This window comes from Oncorhynchus clarkii, chromosome 5, assembly GCF_045791955.1.
Source record: "Oncorhynchus clarkii lewisi isolate Uvic-CL-2024 chromosome 5, UVic_Ocla_1.0, whole genome shotgun sequence".
Classification (NCBI taxonomy): Eukaryota; Metazoa; Chordata; class Actinopteri; order Salmoniformes; family Salmonidae; genus Oncorhynchus; species Oncorhynchus clarkii.
Window position 1 is genome coordinate 54,555,950 of NC_092151.1, and position 13,786 is coordinate 54,569,735.

Here is a 13,786-nt window from a genome sequence, read left to right on the forward strand (position 1 = left end):
GATCAAATAAAACCTTCGAAGTTATCGCTATTATTATTGAATGACCAGATGTTTTGTTTAAGCAAGTTTGGGTAAATCATTCACTGACGACAGAACCAGGATGTGTGTGCTCTACATTCCAAAAACAATCCTAAACCTTTGAGAACACACATACATTTTGAAGAGCTGCTCGCAAGCCTATTTTGTGATCCTAAAACTTCATTTGGGGATTTTCAGTAAGACTCAACAATGGGCAGAGCGACAAAAGGGATTCTTTGGTTGATGCTAACTCTGGGAGTCGTCACAGCTCAAATAGGTAAGAACTCAAACTCATGGTTATTTTGAAGTTAATAGTACCCTATAAAGAAAATAGCTGTCTTTATGTGACTGCATGCTGGTCCAATTCACTGTTGATAATAGGATGGGAAGGATAGGAAGTAATTTCATCCCCTAACAGTGGGCTTTTTTTTTTCAGTCTTGTACGGTAAATTCTAGAATGATGAATGTATCGGTTTACTATGTACTCGTTCCCTCTTGTCAATTCCCAGTAAGCAAAATGGTGCATTTTAAGTGCTGAATAAAATGTGAAAATACATAATTTCCGGACATTGAAAAAACGTAATTTCCAGATGTTGGAAATGCATATATTTCAATCATTAATTCGATGGCCAAATTTCAACTCCACATTCCCAAAGACGTAAACATTACATTACAATAAGTTTTTCCAAGCCTATTAATACAGGAAAGAGGAGCCGGCTGAAGATTGCAAGATATAATATTTATTATTTCTCCCGTCTGTCACATGCACTTACGTTAGCTTTTTGAAAACCTGGCAGCGATGATGGTCAAAGTTGTCCAGCACACAGAACAAACAGACCACTTCTACAACGTTAGCATTCATAGTAACGGTTACAGAATTTATTCTTCTTGCTATGACTTCGATATGTAGTTGTTTATCTACCTTAGATGAATCCACTGACTAAGTCGCTCTGAGCGTCTGCTGAATGACCAACATGTAAATGTAAAAACAAACACTTACTAAACATGCTGGGTTTTATTCTAATGCGATCTGCCTCCCAAACAAGAACACATTTGCAGCCAGGTCACCCGCGATACAAGTCAGTATTCGACGTCCATCCATGTCTGATGACGTCGGGAAATTACGTGGATACCGGCCACTAGGGGCAACAAGGGCACTGTTACCTTCAAGTTGGTTTGGTTTTTTTTGCAAGGGCGTTGTTCATGGGGATGGGCATTTGCATCTGCCTCTGGTGCCAAAGGTTACATGTTTGAATCCAGCGATAGAAAGTTGCTTTTAAGATTGTTGTTTAAAGCTTATCCTAAACCTTGACCCTTACCTTAAACATTCAGAGTTAATGTCTAACCTTAAAAACACTTCAAAATGTGACGATTGAGAAACATGGATAAACTTCTAATTCTGATGTGAGACAAAGATTGTTGCAAACAACTTTTCTTTACTATGTACTGTACACCGATGTGCTGTCCAAACTCGTGATGTCTATGTGATTGGTTCTGATTTGGTGCAGTCTCGAACAAATCTGAACCAATTATAGACATCTAAGTTTGCGTCAAATCAAGGCCGGTCTGGATCGTACGTAATCTGAAACAATTAGACAAGTCTACAGTGCATTCGGAAAGTATTCAGACCCCTTGAACTTTTCAAAATTTTGTTACGTTAGACTTATTCAAAAATTGATTAAAAAAAAATCCTCATCTACACACATTATGACAAAGTAAAAAAAGGTTTTTAGACATTGCACATTTATTAAACAAACTGAAAAATCACATTTACGTAAGTATTCAGACCCTTTACTCAGTACTTTGTTGAAGCACCTTTGGCAGCGATTATAGACTCTTCTTGGGTATGATGCTACAAGCATGGCACAACTACATTTCTGGAGTTTCTCCCATTCTTCTCTGCAGATCCTCTCAAGCTCTGTCAGGTTGGATGGGGAGCATCGCTGCACATCTTTTTTCAGGTCTCTCCAGAGATGCTCGATCGGGTTCAAGTCCGGGCTCTGGCTGGGCTTCTCAAGGACTTTCAGAGATTTGTCATGAAGCCACTCATGTGTTGCCTTGGCTGTGTGCTTAGGGTCATTGTCCTGTTGGAAGGTGAACCTTCGTCCCCAGACGGAGTCCCGAGGAGGTTTTCATCAGGGATCTTTCTGTACTTTGCTCTGTTCATCTTTCCCTTTATCCAAACTAGTCTCCCAGTCCCTGCAGCTGAAAAACATCCCCACAGCAAAATGCTGCAACCACCATGCTTCAATGTAGGGATGGTGCCAGGTTTCCTCCAGACGTGATGCTTAGCATTCTAGCCAAAGAGTTCAATCAGACCAAAGAATCTTGTTTCTCAAGGTCTGAGAGTCCTTTAGGTGCCTTTTGGCAAACTCCAAGCAGGCTGTCATGTGCCTTTTACTGAGGAGAGGCATCTGTCTGGCCACTCTACCATAAAGGCTTGATTGGTGGAGTGCTGCAGTGATGGTTGTGCTTCTGGAAGGTTCTCCCATCTCCACAGGGGAACTCTGGAGCTCTGTCAGAGTGACCATTGGGTTCTTGGTCACCTCCTTGACCAAGGCCATTCTGTCCCGATTGCTCAGTTTGGACAGTCGGCCAGCTCTAGGAAGAGTCTTGGTGGTTCCAAACGTTTTCTATTTTGGTACCCTTGCCCAGATCTGTGCCTCGACACTATCCTGTCTTGGAGCTCTACCAACAATTACTTCAACCTCATGGCTTGGTTTATGCTCTGGCATGCACTGTCAACTGTGGGACCTTATACAGAATAGACAGCTGTGTGCCTTTCCAAATCATGTTCAATTAATTGAATTTACCACAGGTGGACTCCAATCAAGTTATAGAAACATCAAGGATGATCAATGCAAACAGGATGCACCAGAGCTCAACTTCGAGTCTCATAGTAAAGGGTCTGAATACTCACGTAAACAATGTAGGTTTATTTTTCATATTGGCAAAAAAATAAAAAAAATAAAATAAAAAAAAACTTTTTGCTTTTTCCAATATGGGTTATTGTACAAAATAAGCTTTAAAAATTGTGTAGATTGATGAGAATTATATTTATTTAATCCATTTTAGAATAAGGCTGTAACGTATCAAATGGTGGAAAAAGGGAAGGGGTCTGAATAACTGAATGCAGTGTATGTTTGGGAAAAAAAATAGACCGGTCCGAACCGGATATCTGTGGACATTGAAATCAAGGCCTGTCCGGACCGCACCCCCCCCCCCAAAAAAACATAATGAATGCCATGTTAGTAATCGCATCAACTGGGATGATAACTCAAGAGAATGAAAATGACATTACAGAGAATTAGAATGACATATGACAGACATATTGCACCTGGCCTTGCCTAGATTGAATATAAGCAGTTAAAAAAATGCTTTAAGTAAAGTGTAGGCGGGTCGGAAGTTTAACAACAAATCCGATCCGTGCGCAAATATGGGGCAAAACAGTCGGGTTTGGCTTAGATCTTTATCAACGTGTAAACTATATTTTGTCTCCATGTTTATTGAAAACAAAGACATTTGCACTATGAGCAAATTTTTTGCCATGTTAGCATAGACATGATATCAGTCAAAACACCTCAAAACAGGACCTGGCATCAAAAACTAAATTAATCTCGCAGCTTCTTCTGATTGTTGATCGCTATCTGGCCATCCAGAATCACAACAACACATGAACTTCTGCCCCATTGATGCGTGCGTATCGTTTTCGTGACGTTGTCAGCTAACCCGTCTATGGCCTGACTCTTTAAAAGGTAAGGTGGATCGGACACTGCCCCAGTGGCTGACAGGCATCATAGCTGTGGGTGTGTTTCTCTTCCTCATCTTCGTGGCGTTTCTGGTCAACAAGGCCTGGTGTCAGGACTCAAGGTAAGCCTATAAATCGCTGTGACACCTGACCATCTCCAGTCCATACAGCTACAGTAGTAGGACAGTCAACACTATCATAGGCTGAGTCTGAAAACTTTAATAGGCATAAAATACTTGCTTCATTTGTCCTTTGTGCAATTTCCTCACCTCCCTCTCAAAGCACATCGGAGGAGAGGCTTAAAGGTTACTCCCTCAGACATCCTCTAATGAGCTTTGGGAGCGAGGCAAGGAATCGAGGAAACATGTTTGACGGAAGCAAGGATTTGACAGGCAACATTTTTAAACATACTGTTGCCAGACATGGTTTTGAAGTACACAGAGTATACCAAGCATCATGATCGCCTTCCTAAAATTGAGTTGCACCCCCTCCTTTTGGCCTCAGAACAGCCTAAATTCGTCGGTTCATGGACTCAACAAGGTGTTGAAAGCGGTCCAGTGGGATGCTGGCCCATGTTGACTCCAATTTTTGTAACTTTATTTTATCAGGGAGTCAGAGACCAAGGTCTCTTTTAAAGATGAGCCCTGGATTACATAAATTACAGAAAATACACACATCAATATTAATACAATATGTAAGCAGAAAGCAAAAAAAAAAAAAAAAACTATTAAAGTCCTCAATCAGCCTTCTGAATTCACCAGAACATCACATTTATGAACATTTATTTGTGGAACAGGTGCAAGAAAACTAAAAGCTGACTTACCCAACTCAGTAGAGACCAAAGGAATTCCCAGAGTTAACCATCCCCGAGACCGGGTGTAGACTCGTAGGTCTAAAGTTAAGTAAAGATGTTCGGTACACTGTGACTTTTTGTAAAATGGCTTTATACAGTGGGGAGAACAAGTATTTGATACACTGCCGATTTTGCAGGTTTTCCTACTTACAAAGCATGTAGAGGTCTGTAATTTGTATCATAGGTACACTTCAACTGTGAGAGACTGAATCTAAAACAAAAATCCAGAAAATCACATTGTATGATTTTTAAGTAATTAATTAGCATTTTATTGCATGACATTGGTATTTGATACATCAGAAAAGCAGAACTTTATATTTGGTACAGAAACCTGTGTTTGCAATTACAGAGATCATACGTTTCCTGTAGTTCTTGACCAGGTTTGCACACACTGCAGCAGGGATTTTGGCCCACTCCTCCATACAGACCTTCTCCAGTTCCTTCAGGTTTTGGGGCTGTCGCTGGGCAATACGGACTTTCAGCTCCCTCCAAAGATTTTCTATTGGGTTCAGGTCTGGAGACTGGCTAGGCCACTCCAGGACCTTGAGATGCTTCTAACAGAGCCACTCCTTAGTTGCCCTGGCTGTGTGTTTCGGGTTGTTGTCATGCTGGAAGACCCAGCCACGACCCATCTTCAATGCTCTTACTGAGGGAAGGAGGTTGTTGGCCAAGATCTCGCGATACATGGCCCCATCCATCCTCCCCTCAATACGGTGCAGTCGTCCTGTCCCCTTTGCAGAAAAGCATCCCCAAAGAATGATGCCCCACGAGGTGAGATCTTGCATGGAGCTCCAGACCGAGGGTGATTGACCGTCATCTTGAACTTCTTCCATTTTCTAATAATTGCGCCAACAGTTGGTGCCTTCTCACCAAGCTGCTTGCCCATTGTCCTGTAGCTCATCCCAGCCTTGTGCAAGTCTACAATTTTATAACCGATGTCCTTGCACAGCTCTCTGGTCTTGGCCATTGTGGAGAGGTTGGAGTCTGTTTGATTGAGTGTGTGGACAGGTGACTTTTATACAGGTAACGAGTTCAAACAGGTGCAGTTAATACAGGTAATGAGTGGAGAACAAGAGGGCTTTTTAAAGAAAAACAAATAGGTCTGTGAGAGCCGGAATTCTTACTGGTTGGTAGGTGATCAAATACTTATGTCACACAATAAAATGCAAATTAATTACTTTTAAAAAAATCACAGTGATTTTCTGGATTTTTGTTTTAGATTCCATCTCTCACAGTTGAAGTGTACCTATGATAAAAATTAGAAGTAGGAAAACCTGCAAAATCGGCAGTGTATCAAACACTTGTTCTCCCCACTGTATATGAAAACATAGCTTTGTATCCACCTATGTGACATCAAAGAGGGCACACCAACTTTCTAGTAGAGAATGCAGTGATGAGTACTAAAAATGTTGCTGCCAGCAGTACTGGCAGAGCTCAGTCCACTCCCGCCAAAGGAGTGAAGCTGCTGCAGGGGATCGGAGTGGCTGCCAATGCTCCATTTTGGGTGTGCACAGGAGGCCTTGGTGTGGCTCCTGTTGCAGGGTTGGGGCTGCCACGGGGGGCATGAGTGTCCCAACCAAAACTAGCATGGGATAGAGGTTGTGGGGGGAATTGAGGATAGTGGTGTTGAGGGCAGTGTGGCTGGCAAAGCTTCAAACTCTCAGCATGAGGGCTGATGTGAATGATACATGGTGTGGACTGCATCATGTGATGCACTACCCTCAGTGTTTTGCCAGACCCTAGGGTAGTAGTCAGTGGTGTGTAGAGCTGGGTTAAGTTGAGTTGGGCCTGGTCTGGTAGAGCTGTGATGGGTCAGGTCTTGTTGATTTGTGCTGAGACGGGCCTGAGCTGGTTGAGCTGTGCTGAGACGGGACTGGTCTGGTTGAGCTGTGCTGTAGAGTGGATGGTGGTGGCTGAGAAATTCCTGCCTCAGCTCAGATAGCTCCTTCTGCAGGTCGTGTACATGGCTGATGTTGACTGTGCTGGACAGTTCCTCTAAGTCTGTGCACTTCCATCCTGACAGCCTGGTTGTACTCAACATTATTCATTGCACACCGCAGCTCCTGGATCTCCTCCCTATGCTGGCGCACCAGGCTGATCTCCTCCCTATGCTGGCGCACCAGGCTGATCTCCTCCCTATGATGGCGTACCAGGCTGATCTCCTCCCTACGCTGGCGCACCAAGCTGAGCTCCTCCCTATGATGGTGGACCAGGCTGATCTCTAGAAGTTCATTGTTGGTCTTGTGGAGAGCTGTGTGCCAAGCATTAGGATGATCCGTGTAGAACAGAAGGTCTCCTTCCATTTCCATGTTTGCTTTTAGGATGATGTCTGCCCTCAGAGTCTCTGGGGAGTCTCTTAGCAATTTATTTTTGAATACATTTGTTCCTGACTCACTTGTAACATTTTCAGGATACGAGATGGCAAGGTATCTGAAACACTGCCAAGAGAATGCATCCGTCTTCACGGTGACCTCTTTAAACAACGCACTCTGCTCTAAAATGATGTGCGTGAGCCTCTTGCTGAAAGCACCGATTGAAATAATGCACCTATAGATAAATGCAGTTTTCTATTAAATACATTACACCTAAATTAAGACTCAATGTTCAGAATTCTACCACCTCCTTTCCAAGTGTGATGTTGCTTGCTTGTTTATCTGAATGTTTGTTTACCTATCAAGGCCTGAACTATCCTCCAGAAATCATTCCTCTTCCTCCCTCGGTCGGTTTTGCATTTGTTTATCTATGTCCTAATTCTTGTTGTCCTTGTTGGGTTTAAAGTCATCCTTTCCCATTCCTTACTTCTTTAACCTGTCTCCTCCCCTTCATCTACACTGATTGAAGTGGATTTGACAAGTGACATAAAAAAAGAGACCATAGCTTTCACCTGGTCAGTCTGTCATGGAAAGAGCAGGTGTCCTTAATGTTTGGTATACTCTGTAATTCACACTAAAGATTTAGAGTATTGGGACACAAGTTTTTGGGTCTCTAGTAAGAGTCTAGTTTTCCACCTGCACCGAACTATGAGATTGACAAGATGTTATAACTGAATGTAAGGCAGCATTTTAACGTTTACCATTCTCAATTGCATGAAGGCTGGAGACCAAAGTATGTGAGTGTTTGGAGACCACTGGCTATGCCAAGACCAACAGAGACAACTATAATACCAGTCTGGATACAGTCAGGTAAGATGCTCAAACAATGTCACTTAAAACACTTATTTTCTGTAGTTTTGTAGTCTACATTTCTAAACGATACTTGGGACCTAAAGATACATAAATGTTGGTGTGTGTGCAATTACAGCAGGGGTTGTGTTCTAATAGGTGTGTGTGTCCCACAGGAACGGAGATGACGAGGGTGCATATGAGAACATGGCCCTTGAAAGTGTGGAGGACAAAGCCACTGCCATGTGACCGATAAGAACCCATACAAGACACCAATGTGTATGGGTTTGTCGTGGACACACACACACACGGGCCTAAAGTGTAATTCAACGCTTAATAGACCTGAAAAATAAAATAAAAAAGGTAAATTCTCATAACAATGGAAGCAACTGAAATATTTGCTATCAGTGTATGAATGAGACGTGGTGGTACAAGGGAATAAATTCACTTCGAGATCAGAGGTAGGACATGGTGGAAATGATTGTGCTCCCCTTGTATTTAATAAAACATCATCAAACAATTAGTCAGAAATCACGAAATGCATCAGTGTATGACCACAGTCAGTAGGCTTAACACATTTCAAAAGATGAGACTTGCATTTGTGATCATAGACAATATATTTTTCTATAGATATACTGTGTAGCCACACGTCATTACAGCAGAGTTTGTCACACATCGATATATAGGAAGGGTGGATTGTTTCTTTGGATTTGAAAATGCGTTCCATCGATCAATGACGTGAAGAAAGACGTTTTCTGTGGCGCTTCGGACGAGCGCTCAGTTCAATGGCAATATAGACTGAACTATTGGGCGTGACGGAATCCTCATTAGTCCAACGAACACGTGCACGTGTACAAACACACAGCCTATTGCCCGATTGACACGCATAGGACAAAGTCAGACAAAATCTAAAAGTAGAGTAGATGGAGAGATCACAGCATGAGAGAGAGGAAAAGAAATAGGTAGCAGTGAGTTTAAAATGAATCTCTTTAAAGGGATCGGGCATTAAGACTTATAGAAATAGTCTCTCACAGAAATAAGACTGATGTATGATGAACACACACACACATAACAATCTACTCTAGCACATCAACGACTCACGGCAGAGCAGGAGTCAGTCCCCTTAATAGGCCGACATCCCCTAAATCCTAGGACCCCTAACAAGTATTTAGGACGCACACCAGATTGCACTTTTACTGAGACAGGCACGGCGCGAGAGTTAATATGCAGGGTTTTCCTTAGTGTTAACCGGGGTCATATTCATTATGGCACAACGTAGCTAAATGGTTTGCAAGTGTTTTTGTATTGGGCAAATTCAGGTAGTCCCTCCTTTTTTCAGTCTGCTTTCTCCCGTTTGGGACCTAATGAATACAACTGTGCGAGGGGGGGGGCTGAAAGTGTCTTGGAGTTGTCACTTCCCGTGAGCGTGGAGGGGTTGCAGCGACACGGGAAACAGACGACAGGCTCCAGCCGAGGGAGAAAGGATATCCTGTAATTGTTGGACGTGGTGAGCTCCTCTCGCAGCTGGACAGAACAGTGTGGAGCTACAGCCACACATGGTTTGTATTCATTAGTGCACACCGTGGCAAAATGTCTTGCTACGCAAAACAAAAACAAGCATTTATTAAGTTCAGAGTGTCCCTTCCTGTTTCAGTCCATTTTAATTTGATGCCTAAGGAATGCACCTTTGATAGATGACGACAACGGCTCACAACAAGAAACCGATTGCTTCTGATAGTGCCCCAAATGATCAAAAACGTTGGTATAGGTTGGTACATGTCTGAACAAAAGAATAGGCTTACGGTAACATGCACGCAGTACCATCCGCATGACACAAATAAAAACAATGACAAAGGCAGGTAAAACAGAGAGTAATGGCACTTCATTGAAATGTACGTGTCCAGTCCAACAAAGTTCAAAGAATCGGGATTGGCTGGGAGGTGGATCGTCCAACTCAAAGCATCAATCAGGATGATCCTTCTCCCTTTGCTCAGTTAAGACAAAGCCTGGTTTCAGTCCTGTTTGGCGCGACAATGACCATGGGAGTAGAGCACAAATATCTTGGCGCAGACTAGCTAAGACATGGACGTAGTTTGACACCATTTCATAGGACCTTAAATAGGCTTACGGGGATACTCCAGGGTCAGCGACAAAGGGAGGTAAACCCACACGAGGGGAAACCAAGCAGGTCCCGCAACAGATACAATGCCCGATTTAAGTCCTGAGATTTGCCTACATTATATTGTATCGCTAATAGCAACTTGTCTGCTGCAACAATGCTAACAAACGCATAGTGTATATATTTTTCCTCGCTTTGCTAAACGATCTCGGATTCAAAGGGGGGGGGTTCAGATCATTTGGCAACACTGTGTACTAATAACCGGTCTCACATCTGCATACGCAAGGCAAAACTCCTCCGTGACACGCACAAAAGCTTACAGCTCTTAGCAGGACTACACAACATACTGCAGAGTGATAAACCAGACAGTAGTTGTTGGCCTTGATAACTGCGTTTGAATGGCTCCAGAGGGTGCTGTGTCATGCTATGAAGTGTTATAGAAGTACACGGCAGGTTACCAGTTATTTCAGCATAAACACAATCGATTCATTTAGTTGACCACACTTAGACTAGAGCAGGGTTATTCAACTCTGAGCATACGAGGTCTGGAGCCTGCTGCTTTTCTGTTCTACCTGATCATTACATTTCACCCACCTCCCAGGTCTAAATCAGACCCCTGATTAGAGGGCAACAATGCAAGAAAACACAGTGGAACTAGCTTCAAGGTCCAGAGTTGTGTTTGAGGGGACTAGACTGTTGAATGTACTACCTTTGCGTAAGAGTATGACACTACGAGTTTAAATCGTGTGCGGGCAATGAGGAATGAGAAGATGTGCGTCAGTGACTCACTAGCCTACTGTGTGTGGGTGTGTATATACAGTATGTGTGTGTCTAAATGACCTGTTCCAGTCTAGTGTGTCGCAGCCCCGTTCCCTGCCGAGACCATTCGCCCTCACAGTTTGCACATTAGCAGCAAATGAAGCTGACATCTCTAACAGCTATCCAGTGTCTCCCGATCAGGGAGATGCTAAGCTAACGCTAGGCTAACGTTGAAGAGACCTCAACCAACTGAACCTCTCATATTGTTCTACCAGTGTTCTATGTAGGAAGCACGGGTGCGATCACACAAATAAAAGCTGAATGGCACAGACTGTAAAGCTTCCCTGTGATTCCTTGCTGTATAATATCTAAGCATTTGCCATTTTAAGAAGTGGTGTGTATTCAGTCAGCACATCGATTGGAGCACCCTCAAAGTGAGGCTCCTAAGATGGCACACAGGAAGTTTAGGTGTCACTACTTCCTGCAGCCCCCCAGATTACAGTCCTCTTATTTCTCATGGTTCACTTGAGGGCACAGCTGAACGAGGTGCGGCACACATGTTCTCTACATCTCTACAGGGCAGGGCTCTCCTTGGCAGTGCCATCTAGTGAGCGTATCCTTCCAGAACCAATGCCCCCTTTCTTGTTAATGGGCTGTTTATAAGGGTGAAGATGGGCATCAGATGTTGGCCAACTCAACGGAACAGAGTCTTGTTTTTTTTTTTTGCACGTTGGAAAGTTGAAACCAGTTCAACCCCATAATGATCGCTTTGCCAGTGGGGGTATAAGTGTGCGTGTGAGCTAGGAGAGGACTTCCAGAGTGACGGCCCCCTTCTGTCTCTTCAGTATGGCCACGGCCAGTTCGTGGGTGGCCCCCTCCAGACTCTCTCCGTTTACTGACAGAATCTGGTCACCCCTCTTCAGACGCCCGTCCACCGCCGCTGCCCCCTGCAGGGAGAACAGGGGAGCACAGAGTAAGTGGGGGGGAAAGGTGGTGGAAATAAGACAAATGTTTTTTGAAGCAACCTTATGATCCTTGGAACTGACGGCCTTTTAACTACAAACAGACAATCATAATATCAGTAAAACATAGCAAATTCCCTGTTCATGCTACAAAACCAACTTCAGAAGAGGTTTTAAAGATAAGTCAAATAGAACCTAACATTCCATGACGTACACTAAAGCATTGTTGGCAGAATAGATGGATGCAGTTCAATGCATGATTACTGTAATTCACCAATTCACCACATTTCTTGGTTGTCAAATATTACTATCAGGTTGAACATCACAGCTGGCCTGGTACATTGTTTACTGCCTCCCAACTATTCGGGATGCACCGTTTCAGTTTCAATAATTCAATATTAAGGACAAAAACGGACGAATGTAACCAAGGCTGGGAAAGTCAACACAATGAAACTAGCAACGGCAATGATCACAAGCCAGTCATAACGTGGCTAATAGGCTAGCGTATCTATTTACGTAGCTATTTATTTAGCAAGCTAAAAACACGGAGCCTAACGTAATCTAGCCTAGTTAGCTGCTGGGAGGATGTCATGTCATCGGAGGAGCGGGTGAGTGAGTGACAGGTTTTTGTAAAAAATACACTTAAATCATATTGTTTTTCGGTGGCTACAGCTAGTGATGCATGTTTCATTTGGTTAGCTACCAAGAAATGTGAATCCCTTTGCTCATTAGCTATGCTGAACTTGAACGACTTATCCAAGTTAGCATATCTCTGCGTTTGTAAATTCACTCTGGCTATCGACTCTAATTTCAGAGCACTCTCACGAAATACACCTGAATGGATTTCTGCAAATATGTAAATACCAGGGAGGTCCTCTTACATTTGGGAACGAACGCGCAACACCGCGCGGAATATGACTGGTGTCAGTAAACGTTGGAGAAAAACATTATTGCCAGCATTCGTTAGTCACTAACGCTCTAGATAACATGTAAACCGCCTAACCAGCTCTGCTAGGGCGAGTAAAATGGTCAGAGAGGGGTTCTCTCATTCGTGTCTGGAAGTAACTAGCAAGCTAGTCAACTTCAGGTAGTTAGCTTGGGTGCTTGACTGCCACTGTGAGGAACGCTCGGATCAAACCTACTCCCCAGCCAGAGCATCTAGTGTCAATAGCGCAGTGTGTGCTCTGAACACTCGGAGAGTGAAAGACACTGAATTTACAAACAGACAATCTGACAACGCTCTGAATTTACGAACCACCCAGAGCGCACTCTGACACAATGGAGGCAATTAAGGAGCGCACCCTTAGTTCTCAATCAAATGTATTTGACTTCTATCAAAATGGGCAGGCAAGCGCAGACAAGTTCCCATTCAGATGTCAACATGTTTGAGAGGGTTAACTTAATGTTTCCTAGTTAGATTTTTAGCTCATCTCACTCTGGAAAAGCATTCGTTGTTGATGTGCAGAACTAAGGGAGAGGGAGCCTACCTTTTCATGGTTGTTTGATCAATAGGACTGTAAAGTTCCCAAATGTAAGAGGACCTCCCTGGTATTTACATATTTGCAGAAATCCATTCAGGTGTATTTCGTGGCTTTCGGCAAACGCATTCTAATGATCTAAAGTCCCGCTGTTACTACTGTAAATGTAAATAAATGATGGCAGGTCCGTGTGGCAAACGGCTAATTTGCATTAAGGCCAACTGTAGCTCTGATTGGCTATGGCGCACTGGTCCTGGACATGACAGATGTTTTTATTAAGTTTTATTTACTGCAGTGTCTATTAATTGTCCATATTGTCGATATAATTTTCACAAATGCCTTACTATATGCCATTCCCAAACATTCTATGAATGTATGAAAACGTGAAATGACCATATATAAGTACTCGCTTCTCAGTGGTTTAATAAGATTTCATGTTGCTAAAAACGCTGAGCAGTTCTACTTGGACTTCCTATTTTAGAAGTAATTACTGATCTGTTTTTGAATGCGTTATTGTGTGGATGTGTTTAAGTATACTTGTGGGGACTAGATTAATCCACAAGAATAGTCAAAGAAAAATGTTTTGACCAACTAAAGACATTTTTAGTCTTTAGTTTCTATTTCTAGGGGGTTTAGAGTTAGAATTAGGGTTTAGGAGCTAGTTATTTTTAGGGTTAGTTTAGGCTTA

The 13,786-nt window shown here is 43.0% G+C and overlaps 2 protein-coding genes across 8 annotated transcripts in view; one reads left to right on the forward strand and one right to left on the reverse strand.

Moving 5' to 3' along the window:
* The first annotated feature begins 101 nt into the window (after window positions 1–101).
* LOC139409015 (PDZK1-interacting protein 1-like) lies at window positions 102–8,088 on the forward strand. The gene is made up of 4 exons (XM_071153638.1): window positions 102–295; window positions 3,774–3,888; window positions 7,712–7,801; window positions 7,957–8,088. The coding sequence occupies exons 1-4, from the start codon at window positions 229–231 to the stop codon at window positions 8,027–8,029; spliced, it is 345 nt and encodes a 114-aa protein (XP_071009739.1). The 5' UTR covers window positions 102–228; the 3' UTR covers window positions 8,030–8,088.
* A 173-nt stretch (window positions 8,089–8,261) lies between these two features.
* Window positions 8,262–13,786, reverse strand: part of LOC139409013 (PATJ crumbs cell polarity complex component) — a 169,238-nt gene continuing 163,713 nt past the window's right edge. For all 7 annotated transcript variants that reach the window (XM_071153635.1, XM_071153633.1, XM_071153632.1 and 4 more), the window contains one exon: window positions 8,262–11,605. In XM_071153635.1, the coding sequence (XP_071009736.1) occupies window positions 11,459–11,605 (147 nt within the window). In that variant the 3' untranslated portion in view covers window positions 8,262–11,458. The remainder of the gene's footprint in view (window positions 11,606–13,786) is intronic.

What these genes read in the sequence shown, in the direction of transcription:
- LOC139409015 (XM_071153638.1), top strand. Translation starts at nt 229, where the DNA reads ATGGGCAGAGCGACAAAAGGGATTCTTTGGTTGATGCTAACTCTGGGA. An exon ending in AGTCGTCACAGCTCAAATAG is followed by an intron (nt 296 to 3,773) that starts GTAAGAACTCAA and finishes ACTCTTTAAAAG; the next exon opens with GTAAGGTGGATCGGACACTG. An exon ending in GCCTGGTGTCAGGACTCAAG is followed by an intron (nt 3,889 to 7,711) that starts GTAAGCCTATAA and finishes AATTGCATGAAG; the next exon opens with GCTGGAGACCAAAGTATGTG.